Source organism: Tachysurus fulvidraco, chromosome 3, assembly GCF_022655615.1.
Source record: "Tachysurus fulvidraco isolate hzauxx_2018 chromosome 3, HZAU_PFXX_2.0, whole genome shotgun sequence".
NCBI classification, from domain to species: domain Eukaryota; kingdom Metazoa; phylum Chordata; class Actinopteri; order Siluriformes; family Bagridae; genus Tachysurus; species Tachysurus fulvidraco.
The window spans coordinates 32,177,685-32,193,387 of NC_062520.1; the positions used below are offsets into that span (position 1 = coordinate 32,177,685).

The 15,703-nt window shown below is 42.0% G+C and overlaps 1 protein-coding gene across 2 annotated transcripts in view; it reads left to right on the plus strand.

Annotated features, from left to right (window-relative positions):
- dnah5 (dynein, axonemal, heavy chain 5) overlaps positions 1-15,703 on the plus strand; it is a 77,343-nt gene that overhangs the window by 2,736 nt on the left and 58,904 nt on the right. Inside the window, exons 2-18 of one of the 2 annotated variants that reach the window (XM_047811577.1) lie at positions 8,016-8,150; positions 8,238-8,322; positions 9,687-9,817; positions 10,110-10,328; positions 10,771-10,908; positions 10,992-11,168; positions 11,264-11,377; positions 11,514-11,621; positions 11,706-11,828; positions 12,099-12,314; positions 12,489-12,515; positions 13,204-13,311; positions 13,401-13,486; positions 13,683-14,004; positions 14,146-14,352; positions 14,512-14,683; positions 15,405-15,550. In XM_047811577.1, coding sequence (XP_047667533.1) covers positions 8,016-8,150; positions 8,238-8,322; positions 9,687-9,817; positions 10,110-10,328; positions 10,771-10,908; positions 10,992-11,168; positions 11,264-11,377; positions 11,514-11,621; positions 11,706-11,828; positions 12,099-12,314; positions 12,489-12,515; positions 13,204-13,311; positions 13,401-13,486; positions 13,683-14,004; positions 14,146-14,352; positions 14,512-14,683; positions 15,405-15,550 — 2,514 coding nt within the window. The remainder of the gene's footprint in view (positions 1-8,015; positions 8,151-8,237; positions 8,323-9,686; positions 9,818-10,109; positions 10,329-10,770; positions 10,909-10,991; positions 11,169-11,263; positions 11,378-11,513; positions 11,622-11,705; positions 11,829-12,098; positions 12,315-12,488; positions 12,516-13,203; positions 13,312-13,400; positions 13,487-13,682; positions 14,005-14,145; positions 14,353-14,511; positions 14,684-15,404; positions 15,551-15,703) is intronic. The other variant, XM_027177845.2, reaches the window with a different exon arrangement.

Genomic DNA, 15,703 nt, shown 5'->3' on the forward strand with positions numbered 1-15,703 from the left:
CCAGGAAATAAATGTCTGAATTACAAATAATAAATAGTAATAAATTGGTATGAAGCCTTTATTAAGTGTCAGAAATTTAGATCTTGTGTAAATGTAGTAGCACATTTTCTGACATGGAAGGTTCTCTTGTCTGATGAGACCGAACTGGAAGTTTTCAGTCCCAAGTCTGCTTAAAAACGGGAGGGTTGCATAAAGATTCGAGTAAGTGGCCATGACTGAGGCCGTAGCAAAAGACAAGGTTTAGTTAAAAAATAAGAAGATCGACACACAAGAAAGACTAGGGGAAAAAACTAGGCAACAAAATACAAAACAAGAACAGAAACCAGGAACAAAGAACAAAAACACGGTAACAAGAGACACGCAACTACGTCAAGGACAAAAAACACCCACAACATCTATATGGGGTATAAATAGGAAAGGTGACAACATGGGTAACAGGTGTGCAGGGGCAGTAATGGACTATGGATCGGGTTGGGGGGGGGGGGGGGGGGGGGGCGCAAACACACGTGGGAGCACAGAGCAGAAACAGAGACACATGACACAGAATGTAAACAAACTTGTCATGGACGGCTTGGACAGTTCCCTTGTCCAAATGTCCAAGCTATCCAAGTCAAGTCAAGTCAGGAAGCTTTTATTGTCATCGTTTCTCCAGGACCTTTATATATTGTAGCCTTATAGAACATCATAAAGCTACATAAAACAACACAAAGCTAAAGATTAAGATCTAGACACATAAAGTGAGTGATTGATTTGTAAAGTCCAGTGTAGGTCACACAGGGGTGTGTGTGTGTGTGTGTGTGTGTGTGTGTGTGTGTGTGTGTGTGTGTGTGTGTGTGTGTGTGTGGTACAGTATAGATCAGTTCTGTTGAGAAGTCTGATGGCTTGAGGAAATAAACAATTGCGCAGTCAGATTGTGAGGGCCCGAATCCTACGGTGCCTTTTTCCTGATGGCAGGTGGGTGAAGAGTGTGTGTGAGGGGTGTATGAGGGGTGTGTGAGGGGTGTGTGAGGGGTGTGTGAGGGGTGTCTCCACAATGCGGTTCCCTTGCTGTTCTTAAGGCTCTTTTGTCCCCTGAGACTTCAGCAGCGCATGCACCTTTGCTTTCATCCAGGGCTTCTGGTTGGAACGTGTGGTGAAGGTCTTAGATGGTCACTGATGCCGTGTTCTTCTCCAAGCTGATGGATGGTTGCAGACTCCTTGAAGATGTTCCGGTCATTGCACAAAATAGTCCTGAAGAGCAGAGGTGGCTCCTGTTGGCCAGGTTTTCACCTGCTTCACAAACAGTTTAGAGCATCTGACAAGTTGTTTGTGCTCTGAACCCAACCTCCAACGTTGGGATATGCAAAGAAAGAATTTCTCTGTGCTGTAATATAGATGTAACAAAAAATAAAGTATTTATAATTAAATTGTAGTGTAATTATGCATTCTCTTTATTTAGTATGACATGGACGATAACACAAAACAACCAAGTTCAATTTTTCTGTAAGTGATTTATTGTCCCAAGAAAACAGATTGAAGTAATTGTGCTTCAGTTCACACGCATATCATATCTATTGTTAATCGATCGTTGCCCATTTGGTCTGTTTGTGCTGTTAGATTGCTCCAGATCTGGACCTGTTTGTATCAGGACGCTAAATGTGAAACACAGGCACTCAGTTTCCTGCTTATTGTGTGTCTGTGTGTATATTCTCGGTTTGTGGGGACCGAATGTCTTCATGATGACAGTAATACCTGACAGTTTGACACTGTGGCAGGTCAGCTTGGTTATGTGTGTGTGTGTGTGTGTGTGTGTGTGTGTGTGTGTGTGTGTGTCTGTGTATATATGTGTGTGTGTGTGTGTGTTTGTCTGTGTATATATGTGTCTATATGTGTGTGCGTGTGTGTGTGTGTGTGTGTGTGTGTGTGTGTGTATGTGTGTGTGTGTGTATGTGTGTGTATATGTGTGGTGTGTATATGTTTGTATATGTGTATATGTGTGTGTATATGTGTATATGTGTGTGTGTGTGTGTGTGTGTGTGTGTGTGTATATGTGTGTGTGTGTGTATATGTGTGGTGTGTATATGTGTGTGTATATGTGTCTGTGTGTGTGTGTGTGTGTGTGTGTGTGTGTGTGTGTGTGTGTGTGTCTGTGTGTGTGTGTGTTTTTCCAACAGTTTTCAGTCCCTCTGCATAATTCATCATGGGTGTCTGGTTACATGAGCCCTCACTAAAAGGCAGCAAAATCAGCCGTGACTCTTTGAAATATTGATGCCTTCAAAATGCCTTTAAAAGCAAAGCTTCACAGTCTGGGTTTTTGACCGACAGCTGCATCGGCTCACAGGCACTTTGGGAACTTTTTATGTGCCCGGATGTGTGACTTTGGGGCTTTATAATTGGCCTAAATGGAAATCTGTGGAAGAAGCCATTATTAAGAGCTTATGGAGGCTTGCAGTGAGCCAATGGTGCACTATTCAGACTGTGAACATTTATGTTAATGTTTTTCTGTTTAGAGAATATTTAGTGAAATGTTACAAAGCCTCTGATAGTTAGGAGCTAAAATCTGATTCAGTAAGTCTAGAAAACTTTGTGGTTTGACTATTTTCAGACAATAATAGCACCATTTCCCCTCTTTTGTTTCCTTTCACATTAGAATCAGATATTCGGACCCTGTCTTACTTTCACCTCGTTAGCATACAAACAGTTCACAGGTCCATCCATAACAGTGCTCCTACTTCACACTGCACTGTATGGAGTTACGCAAATGTTCTACATATGATAGGTGAAAGGGGACACAACCACCTTTTGTTGATCAGCAAGCAGAAGCAGATGGTCACCCAACACTACGGTAGCTCATCGGAAAAAAGCAAACCAAATACAGTATGCACTAAAGCAAGTTTAAGGATCTAAACATTCGGCTTTAATGCCCGTGATCACGGAATTGGAAACTGCTGTATTAATTAAGAGGGGGATTATTCAGGAACTTGGCTGAGATGTTAAGTAACGGACCGGACTTTCAGGATGAGGTAAGCCGACCCGACACGGCTCAAGTTTATTCTAGGTTTATTGGGTGTCTCATCTGAGCCTCAGTGTTATATACTGCATCCTGTTTCTGTAGCCATGATAAGTCAATCAAAAATAGTTCCCTAGTCAATAACGGTTTGTATAGAAGGAAATCAGATAAAATAGAAAAAGTTGTATGTATTAAATGAGTTAAGTAGTAAAAGTTGCATTGTAGAATATGTAGTACAAGTAAAGTGATGATGTCAATTAATATAAGCTCCGTAAGGTTTGGAACAACGCAACAAATTCTAAAACTACTTTTTGGTCCTCTTTGTAAATTTTGGCGAAAATCATAATTTCTGAAAGCACTGATTGAGTGAAATCCATAACCTTAGACAGCTAGCTAATGTTGTACAGTAGTATACACTGGACCACATACACTATATGGACAATAGTATGTGCTTGCTGAACAAATGTGTAGGCATTAATATAGAGTTAGTTCCCCTTGTAGCTGAATGAACAAATCCCTGAAGCCACGCTCCTAAATCAGAAGCGTGGCTTCAGGGATTTGTTCATTCAGCTACAAGAGTATTAGTGAAGTGAAATTCAGCAATGATGTCCACTAAGAAACCTGTTTAATTCATCCAAAAAGGGGTCACACTGAAAAAGTCTTGGACCTCTTAGTTCCACCCAAAATTCTCCCAGGACATCATGCTGAAATCCTATTGGACCTCTTAGGTGTCCACAAACTTTTGGTTGTGTAGTGCATTCATTCATTCATTCATCTTCTACCGCTTATCCGAACGTCTCGGGTCACGGGGAGCCTGTGCTTATCTCAGGCGTCATCGGGCATCGAGGCAGGATACACCCTGGACGGAGTGCCAACCCATCACAGGGCACACACACTCTCATTCACTCACACACACACACACACTACTCGCTCATATAGTGCATGTTATATTAAATAACCTTGTCGACTCTTGCTAATCTGGGGTGTCTTATCTAGAAAGGGTTGTGTGGGTGCTGGTTTTCGAGACAACCTTGCATTAGCCACACCTGATTCCACTACATTCATATGTACAACAGTTTCTAAAGACAGATCTGACACCAGCTTCACACTCCAGCACATCATCTTCCATTCAAGCTGTAAATTGTATTGTATATACTACTTTCTTCTATCAGATGTTACGGTAATCCATGTAGGCAGATAGATGGACACTTGTAGCACTGGCTTTTGTCCAAAATGAGAATTAGACACTTCATTCACAGCTTGTAACATCACCTTCACAGGCGTTCGAGACAAGTATCAGTCACATACACAACTGATGTTATCAGCTCACTGTAATCCAGGTGTGGGGTCTGTAAGGTATTTAAATGTTCATGTATATGTAGACTTTTGAAACCAGGTGAAAGCTGTTGTGAAGTTGTTCCGGAGACGCTAGCTGCAGAAGCTACAGTATGTTGTCCCATGTGTTTAGGAAAGAGCTTTGGAAGCAAAGCGTGTCAAAGTTACTGAAGGTAAGACCTAGATACTGCATGTTGTGTGGCAAATCTTCCATAACAAGAATTCTTTATACTTGCATGATGAAAGGTTTTGTCTTTCCTGGAGTGAACAGATACGGCTGTGATGTTGGACTTTTTCTGCTTCGTTGGCTTTGGTTTATGATGGTTTGCAGTAGATCTCTAGGTCTCTTGCTAGTATAGTGATTTTTTTTTTTACACCTTTTTCATTGTTTGTGGGGGTCACGGTGACTTAGTGGTTAGCACGTTCGCCTCACACCACCAGGGTCAGAGGTTCGATTCCCACCTCCACCTTGTGTGTGTGGAGTTTGCATGTTCTCCCCGTGCCTCGGGGGTTTCCTCCGGGTACTCCGGTTTCCTCCTCCGATCCAAAGACCTACATGGTAGGTTGATTGGCATCTCTGGAAAATTGTCCGTAGTGTGTGTGTGTGTGTGTGTGAATGAGAGTGTGTGTGCCCTGTGATGGGTTGGCACTCCGTCCAGGGTGTATCCTGCCTCGATGCCCGATGACGCCTGAGATAGGCACAGGCTCCCCGTGACCCGAGTTGTTCGGATAAGCGGTAGAAGATGAATGAATAAATGATTGTTTGTCAGAAGCTACTTGATTGGTGTAGCCTTTGATCCTGGTTTTCTTGGCTCTCTGGCACATGGAATAATTAGTGAATTAGTGTTAATTCATGCAATATTAGTGTAAAGCAATGAAAAAATTACCCACATTTCTCTAATGGGTTTGTTTTCAGTACAATACTCTGTATAGCAACGCCATTTGCAATCTGTTGGCATGGACCATTGTTTTTGTTTGTGACCATTAAATATCAGAGCTTTGTATAACTCATCTTGTCATGTTTGTGGGCATGTTTACTGGGCAACAGTTGCTGCTGTTAGGAGGAGGCGTTCCACAGGTCAGTAACTGAGCTTGCTTCCACTTGCCTAGGCTTGTCTTACTGTTCCCTTGGAGCATGACCTCAAGTTGGACCATAAATCTTCACCCTACCGTCTTGCTGTTAGGACAGGAGTTTCTTCCTCAGCCATGTTTTATTCAATATGTCCATGTGCAGACCAAGTCGACCGTTAAGTCCACTATGGCCATGAAAAGTGAAACTCTAATCAGTAGTAAGGTTGGATGGAGAACACGAGCTACCAACGTTCTTCAAAATGTATTTAGTAAAAAGTCAGTTTGTATCCAGCTTGATTAATAATGTTTATTGTTAAGTTTAAGTTAATTATTGTCAATTTATTGCAGTTTTTATAAAATATAATCTGAAAATTATTTGAAACCATGACTTTAATTCCATCATAAATAAATCGTCAACTCGATGTCTCTGGAATATCATTAGCTTTCTGTACAAAAATAAAGAAACTAAAGAAATGAATTAAATATTTAATTAAGTAGTTTAGTATTTATCTCTTTGTCAGACTCCAATGAACATCTTAGTTTTTTTTTTAAATCTACATTTTTTAGTTGTCGTTGCTTTATTAATCAGCTGCGAATCATTTGATCGTCTTCAACTGCAGGTCAATATATTAATATATTAGTTTCACATTAATACACATTCATTCTAATGTACGTTTACATTATTTCTATCAAAATATTCACTCTGTCATTGACAAAGCATATTGAAACTAGATTTGTAAAGTTCGTCGTGACAAACTTCGATGTTGGCTTTGACGATGCGAGTATTCGCAAAGGCCGGTGCTTTTTGGAGGCGAGTGGACATAAAGGTCGGTGTTACTTTTGGAAGCAAGTAGACAGAAAACTAGGGTGCCAAAACATTTGGAGGTAAGTGGAGACGAGTATGTGTTGTCATCAGAATATCCGTGAGGAAGTTCCCCTCATTGTTCTGAGTGTTTTGATATGTCACATGTCCATGTTGTGCAAATGTATTATTTTCATGTGACGTCACGTGATGTCATCAGAATACCTGTGAGGAAGTTCCCCTCATTGTTTTGAGTGTTTTGATATGACACATGTCCATGTTGTAAAAAGTTTTTTGATTTAGCATATTTTGGGGGCGGGGCTGTGGCACAACCGGAAGGCCAGTCGGTACACCAATTTAAACCTTTGTTCAGAGTCTCACCCTAAAGGAGCCGGTCGAGTTTGGTGTAGAGAGTTCGAAAGCTTGTCGAGTTATAAACCTCCAAAGTTTATAATGGGAGTCTATGGGAAAAAAGGCCACTTCGAGACCTGGTACCGGAAGTACCGGTACTCGGATCACTTTGAAAAGTCATAGCAAAAAACTTCACACCAGCGTCTACAACATATCCGAATTTGGTTCATGCGGCTCGAAAGCCCTAGGAGGAGTTACTATTGATAAATTTTTGTCTAAGCTTAAATAGGAACACAGAATGTTGGCTTCTACAAAGCGACATAATAATAAGTGAAGTAAAGACAAAAAGACATGATTGGTGTAATCTGACAACAGCACAGTGTACAGCTTACAGTAGACATTCTTACGTCCAGCAACATACGTGTCCCTACTTCAGAAAATGCAGATCCACGACTAGCGTACAATATGCAGTTAGATTTATTGGCTGGTTGTTTTTTTTTAAATAGTGTTTCCTAGCAGCCCAGGCGAGCAACTTTTACAGTCCCAGTCGTTTAACGAGAGGCCCCAATGAGTCTGGTCGTCCAGTTCTGGGGTCTTTGTCCTATTGTGTCTGGCTGTCTGTCTGCCTTTACGACGTTCTAAAATCCACTTGCAGAAGAATCCAAAGCAACCAGTCGATGAGTTGAACAGATTCCCATAAGGAGCTTGCTGAATCTGAAGCAGGGGCTAGAAGCTAAAGCGCTGGCGATCGTTCAGTCGAGCAGAGTTTCGGAACTCGTCCAAAGCGGGACAAGAGGAACCTGCATCGGATGAAAGGAATCGGATGTTTCAGGCTTTTCTTTTTTTTTTTTTTGAGCATTTTTTTTTTGTCTAAAATCCTTGTATGATGAGTAACTCCAAAACAGTCCAGCCTAAAGTCCATCTTCAGTCGACTCTGATTTCAAACAGTCAGATTACAGCCATTAAAGTACGTAGTATGTCTTTGCTTTTGTTTTTAAACTTCAGATGATGAACATTTGTTGTTTATTCGTATTCCTGATTATTAAGCTTATTTTTTAGCTCACTCCTTTCTGTCTTTATTTCTTTCTTTAGTTTTTACTTACTTACTTACTTACTTACTTCACTTAATCTCTTAAACTAAACTTTTGTTTTTAGATTTCATCCGTAAAAGGGGACAAGAACATCCTCCATCCAAGCAGAGACGTCCCCTCCTCACCACTAACTCCTTTCAGACGAACACTTTTAATCCCTTTTTACCGTGAATGCTTTTCCAGTGACTAAATTCATACTTTTTCCTATTTATTTAATTATTTTTATGATTATGAATTTTCCCTAACACAAGCAACATTCGGGGACAAAAAAAAGCTCGATCTCATTCATCTTACACAATTCCACTTGTGTCCATGGCAACACAAAAACTTCCAGTTACAAATGTATTCATATTCCTTTTGCAATTGTGCCTCGCAGCAAAAGCTGAAGGAGGAACGTGAGGCGAAACGAGCGCAACTGGACAGCAGACATGACTACGTGCTCAGTATCGTGGCTTCCTGCGTGGGCCTGGAGAAGGCCGAGGTAGAGGACGGCATTTTGGACGGCGCTCAGGTGAGACGGTATTGTAACGACGCACTGTGTCTTACTGTTGTTCTGTTTGTGTTCACGTCCGTGATGATTATAACTGACTTGTTTCAGATCGACCGGATGGAGAAATTCTTTGCTGTTGATGGCCTTCCACACCTCATGTTTTACTATCAAGACACAGAGACCCCAGAATCAGGTTGGTGCATGATGTAAAGTGGGAGTATTTAATAACAGGATTTGGATGTGCGTCCATTTAATACGACTGGCTTTATTTGATGTGTTAGTGTGAGGGCTGTAGAATTTGGGGAAATACGTGTTTCAGTTATTATTCATTCATTTATTCATTCATTCATTCATTTTCTACCGCTTATCCGAACGTCACGGAGAGCCTGTGCCTATCTCAGGTGTCATCGGGCATCGAGGCAGGATACACCCTGGACGGAGTGCCAACCCATCACAGGGCACACACACACACACTCTCATTCACTCACACACTCACACACTACGGACAATTTTCCAGAGAAACTCCTGTAACCCAGAGTAGTGACACACATTAGAGAAGGTTTTGGTAGAATATCAAAAACATACTTATTTTAAATAAGTATGTTTTTGCAGCTCAGTGGTAGTATGGTAATTAAATTCAGCTTCACAAGTTTTCTCCTGCGATCCTTCTGGCAACCTATAAAGTGAAGCTCCTGCCATGTACTTATCCGTTTTCAGCCAAGGTGGATCAGTTTGACGTCATCTGCCACAAGAGGAAAACCAAATGTATCAGCTGCGTTTAAACAGCACAAAAACGAAGGTGTTAATTTTCACAGCTTTCCTTCAAACACGCTGCTTAAATATTCCAGCAGCTGAGTTTCATTAGCAAGCTTGAAAGTGTTGATTTCGTTTCCTGATTAAAGCATGGATCGCATTAACAGAGTAAAATGTGTTGACTGTTTAAAGTCTTGTATACAACAGTACAGTATATTAACAGTGCAACCGGGATGAAATAACGTTTCACACGAGAACGACCTCGATGACGTGAAGTAGCTGGGGAATCAGCTACTTATCCGAACTTCTCGGGTCATGGGGAGCCTGTGCCTATCTCAGGTGTCATCGGGCATCGAGGCAGGATACACCCTGGACGGAGTGCCAACCCATCACAGGACACACACACACACACTACGGACAATTTTCCAGAGATGCCAATCAACCTACCATGTATGTCTTTGGACCGGGGGAGGAAACCGGAGTACCCGGAGGAAACCCCCGAGGCACGGGGAGAACATGCAAACTCCACACACACAAGGTGGAGGTGGGAATCGAACCCCCGACCCTGGAGGTGTGAGGCAAACGTGCTAACCGCTAAGCCACAGTGCCTCCTACCCTAAGAAAGTGTTCAAGGAAATAAAGTAACCTTAATTCACACTTGTTGATATGATCATTTAAATATCAGGGTGTACAAACTTTTGCGAGGATTAAAACAAACAATCTTGGTCTTGTGCTAGAACGTATCTACTGTAAAGTTGGGAGACTTGAGCTCTGTTATCTGTTTTGTCTTTTCATGTCCTGTAGCTGTTGCGTCACGTCCCAAAAAAGCGAAAGTGTTCGTGACAGAGGGCAGCGATGTTGCCCTAACCGGCGTGTGTGTTTTCTTCACCCGGGCGAATACCTCCAAGGGCATTACTGCTGAGAACATCCACAGGGTACGTCTGAACCCACGGAACACTTCTGTTCATTTCTTTAACCTTCAGAAGCCTTAAATCACTTTATTTAAGTTTCTTACTTACTTCCATGAGCCAGTTAATCATTTCTGAACATTTCTAAATCTGTAGCAATACAAACCAGCATTTCCTGCACCAGTGGACGATGCTTTAGACTCTTAGTTTTGGAATTTTTTCATTTGTGATGCTTTGTTTTTTTTTAAGCATTTCAATTAGCATATTTAAAACAATTCTACACTGACCTTTTAAATTCTTACACAATGCTCTTGGTTAGGATGTGAACTTCAACATGTTGGACACAACCGGCGTGGGTTTACTGAAGAGTGTGGAGCAGTTGCTCTCTGAGATCTTCATCCCCACACTGAGGAAAATGAACTATGGCTGGGGCGAGATGTCCAGCCCTCAGGTGCATACGGTTAAACAGGATTTTATCAGCTCTCTTGAGAGCTTCGTCTCTGTGCTCGCCGGGGCACAGGAGAGCCTGGAGGAGAAGGTGATGCATACATGTACACACACACACACACACACACACACACACACACACACACACACACACACACACATTATGTTGATATCTAACCACTTCTGCGGAAAGAATTTTAAATGTGAAAGACTGGTATCTATATGGCTTTCACTTCTTTTAATTTCTTTACCCAAAAATATTGATGCAGCCAGCAGGTAGCCAAGGGAATACACACACACACACACACACACACACACACACACACACACACACACACACACACACACACACACAGATTACATCTGCCATCCAGGAGAGCCATACAGACAGCTTCAGAGGAAAAATGCTCCTGGGACTGAACTTATCACTTCAATTCAATAAGTCACTGTGGACATGAACAGTGGGAATGTTAAAAAAGGCCTTTGGTAAAAGTCACATTTGCAGTAAAATGTCTTTTTTTCTGATCTCCCAGGTGAACCTGAAAGAGTGTGACACCTTTGATCTGAAAACCCTTAAAGGCCCTTCAGACTACACAGCAGTGGCCAACAGCACTGAAGCTATGGAGAAGATCGAAGCCTGTATGAAGATCTGGATTAAGCAGATCGAGCAGGTGAAAGAAACGAGCGCATTAACTCACATCGTCCGATCAGAGATGTTCAGATTTATCACAACATTATCGTTATTGTTCATAAGGTTCTAGCAGAAAGTGACCAGCTAAGGAAGGAGGCTGATGATCTGGGTCCTCGAGCTGAGCTGGACCACTGGAAGAAGCGCATGTCTCGTTTTAACTACCTCCTGGATCAGCTTAAAAGTCCCAACGTCAAAGCTGTGCTAGGTGTTCTAATGATAGCCAAGTCCAAACTCATCAAGGTGCTGACTTCAAACCTCAAGCCTAATGTTCTCTACTTAAGGTCTTTAATTATGAGGTTCATCCACTGTTTGCATTTACTCGTTTGTCCTCATAGGCATGGAAGGAACTGGACATCAGGATCACAGATTCTGCAAATGAGGCCAAGGACAATGTGAAGTATCTCTACACACTTGAGCGGTTCTGTGACCCCCTGTATAACAGTGACCCTGTAAGACACAGGCTTTCTTCCTCAAGCACTGGAGCTTCCTTATACACACACACACATATATAATCTCTTATAATGGTAATACGTTGATTTCACAATAAACACTGATAACTTCACAGATATTTGTTTCTGTACAAAGGTCTCAATGGTGGAGGCAATTCCTGGGCTCATAAACGCCATCCGGATGATTCACAGCATCTCCCGTTATTACAACACCTCAGAGAAGATCACATCCCTTTTTGTTAAAGTAAGAGATTAAACTATAATGTTGAGCCAGAAAACACTTTGGTCTACACAACTGATCTGATACTCAAGCTATTGTTCTATTCAGGTCACCAATCAGATGATAACAGCCTGCAAGGCCTACATCACTAACAATGGTTCAGCCACGATATGGGACCAGCCTCAGGATGTGGTAGCAGAGAAACTCCGAGCCGCCATTCGTCTAAACCAGGTAACGGAATTTTACATCCTGCATTTAATTACTTTGTATGGGATTTGGTACCTCAGTGGTTAAGGTGTTCGACTACTGATCGGAAGGTTATTGGTTCGAATCCCAGGTCCACCATGTTGCCACTGCAGGGCCCCTGAGCAAGGCCCTTAACCCTCAATTGCTCAGGTGTATAAAGTGAAATAAAAAAAGTAAGTCACTCTGGATAAGAGTGTCTGCTAAATGCTTTAAATGTAAATGTCATTCTTATGAAAGCATGCATTTATTGATTAGGAATACCAGAAATATTTCCACAAGACCAAGCAGAACCTGGAGCAGAGTACATCGGAGCGACAGTTTGACTTCAGTGAGATGTACATATTTGGCAAGTTTGACACATTCCAGAGACGCCTGAACAAAATACTCAGCATGTTCAGCACCATCGACACCTACTCGGCCCTGCAGGACTCCAAGATTGAGGGTCTGGAAACGATGGCCACTAGATTTCAGGTTTGCCCGTCGAAAATTACTGCAACATTTGATTAGGATCGAATAAAAATAAGTGTATGAATTATACAAACACCCACCACAGCATTACCCACAACTGCATACGATATTATACTGTACCATTTTAATGTGGTGGCTAACCTTAATTTTGTGCTCTTTACTGCCCCTAATGGACAGACTGCGGAAATGCAAGGAAAATGGGAGGTAATCTAAAAAAAAATAAAAGTGCATGTGGTGCTGTTTCTCCTGCATGTCCGTCCGTCCCTGCATGGTGTAACCAAGACTCATCTGTGTCCTTTCACCTTAGACCGAGCTCACTATCGCGCTCTTTCTAAATCATCTACATTTATTTATTCATTTTTACAGTAAATTCATTTAACAGACCCACATAAAAGAACAGTCTTAATGGAGAGCTAATAATACCATTCAGTCACCTTCAGGCCATTAACATTCATCTCATCTTCCCATCGCAGTGAAGAGTTTATTCATCTCCAGTTTTTTAATTTGGAGAAAGATGTCGCAGAGGTGTCTTGAAAGGCAGTGGACCGTGTGCTTGATGAATAATTGAACAAAAGCTGATAAAGACCAAATGCGATCTTCTGTTCTTTGTAAAAGCTGACAGGCTGTGAATATTTTATAGAGAGTTGCTCTCCTGAGCAATTATATAGCACTAAGCTAGTAACAGCTTGTAAACTTTGAACAGTGTAACCTTGTTAAAAACTAATACCCTAATCGAACCAGACCATGAGCTAATAGACAATACCTACTAACATGCTAATGAATTTACACATATGCAGCCTAAAGGAATGGACTCTAATGTCACACATTAGTCGTTGTCACTGAGATGTTTTCGGTGTTTAAGGCAAATACTGTATATGTGGTTTTTATCCAGAATATTGTCCATGCAATGAAAAATAAGCACTACAATTTCCTGGACCAGAGGAGGACAGATTTTGATCAGGACTATGAGGAATTTTGTAGACAGACCACTGAGCTGCATGTAAGTAGATCATTAAGGAATACTTAGAGAGAACCTTTTACCTCAGTGTTTTCTGAAGGAAACATCTAAACAGAAGCCTTTGGTTTCAGAATCAACTCAAGACATTCATGGACAAAACATTCGACAAAATTCAAAGTACCGAGAGAGCCTTGAATGTTCTGAAGAGATTTGAAAGGTGAGGTGTCGTTGACCTCCGTGCGAATATATTCACTGTTATTTACTAAGATATCCACAGGAAACCATGTGTATAAGCATTACAGCTTTGCTATAGCAAGTTTAGTCAATATAAGACAAGAAAATAAAATCACATTGATCTTCTCAACCACTCATATCCCTGTTGGTTTGGTTAACTTTCGGATTCTGTTGCACAGACTCGGCATCCCGGACCTGGGCATCGGTGATAAGTACCAGAGGGTCTTACAGAATTACGGCCGTGACATTGAGATGGTGTCACGCATCTACGGCAAGCAGAAGATGGACCCACCCATCGCCCGAGGCCTCCCGCCCATCTCGGGGAAGATCCTCTGGGTTCGGCAACTGTACCGTAGAATCCAGGAACCCATGGAGCTCTTCCAACAGCACCCAGGCGTCCTTGATACAGCTGAGGCCAAACACATTATACGCAATTACAACCGTGTGGCCAAAGTGTTACTGGAGTTCGAGGTGCTATACCATCAAGGCTGGATGGCACAGGTTAGAGTTTCTGTTTCGACAGCAGTCCAGATACCGAATAAAAATCTGTTTTGTTGGTGTTGCATTCAAAAGCAAGTCTTTGGATTTTCTTTGCTTCACTACTGTTATATGAAGTCAAAGCATGTGACTGTTGTTTTCTAGATGGAGGTGGCTAAAGTGGGCCTGCAGGCCTCTCTGCTGGTCAGGTGTGCAGAAACTCGGGACTTGTATGTGAACTTTGATCCCCAGATCTTGACCCAGATTCGCGAGACCGATTGCATGACGCGGATGGGATTGGAGATCCCACCGTTTGCAACGGTCTTAAAGCGGAAAAAGGACATCCTGAAAATGAACTATAACAAACTCCAGGTAAGGGCTGGGTGTGGGTTGGTGATGAGGGTACATTAGGAACAGACGATCCAATCAACTTTCAAATGAAGAATGATTGACAGCCATGCAGTGTTTTGAGCGGACAAACTCTGTCCCCTTCCTGCCATTTTACACTAGTGTGTCTTTTTGCACTCTCAGATGATACTGTCAGAAAACTCCAGAGTGAGGGCAAAGATCCAGCCTGGATTCGAGCAGCTGCTCACACCACATGTGGCCAAAGTGGACGAGGCCATCCAGCCAGGCCTCACCTCACTCAACTGGGCCTCACTGAACATCGACAAATACCTCGACCACATTACCGCTGCGCTCGGTAATAAAGAACAATTATAATCATCAAATATCTGGTGCTTTGTGACACGGCTTATTGTAGATCCTCAGAAAGATACTCGATTCATACGGCTGTCGTGTGGTTGCTGGTTTTGGTTATTACTCCCATGTTCCACATATGTCTCTTCTACATATTCCCCTAAATAATAGGATTAGAACCTGATGTGGTCTATATTGCTGTAGTAGCCTACAACATCCACATCAGGTTATGTTGAGATGCGTTTCTGCCGAGCACGTTTGTATGCAGTGATCATTTTGTCTAACCATTCTCTGGTGAACTCACAACACCAGAGATTTGAGCAAATCTCTGGAGTATAGGTTTAACATAATCAGAAATGCATTGCTGGTGTACAGTTCCTTCCTAAAGTCTTGAGTAAAGACTAAAGATTACCAGCGCTTTTGTTTTTTGGGTTTGAGATAGTGGCGTTTCAATACTTTTGGAGGGGGATCTTACATCTGCTATCGAGACATAATGATAATGTTGTATGATTTAATATATCTTATCTACAGTATCTCTCCAACATTTCAAATACATACCTACGCACTATCGGACATTCGATCATCTACATGTGCCCACTGTTTACCATGTGCATCTGCCCTCTGCATGCCCAGCACATGCCACCTATACTGTATGTGTCTGAAAGAATTATATCCGATCATCGTCCTCTACATGTCTGATATATGTCTCCTGTGACTGCATCCAGAGAACTTGGAGTTGCTTTTGGATAGAGCAAATGACCTTGTGCAGTTCAGGATCGATGCTGTGCTACAGGAGATGAGCGGAGCCACGCTGTGTGCGCTGCCCGACGACGAGCCAGTCACATGTGAGGACTTTTTACAAACCACCAAGGTACGTCTGTGACATTTACACACATTAAACTCCAGAGCGCTCCACCAAGATATTTCCAATCTCCCATTTATGACAAGCTTAATAGTCGTTTGCTAATTTTTATTTCTCAAGCATCAATTTCTGTTCACTTTAAATGTGTCAAATGTAAAAAAC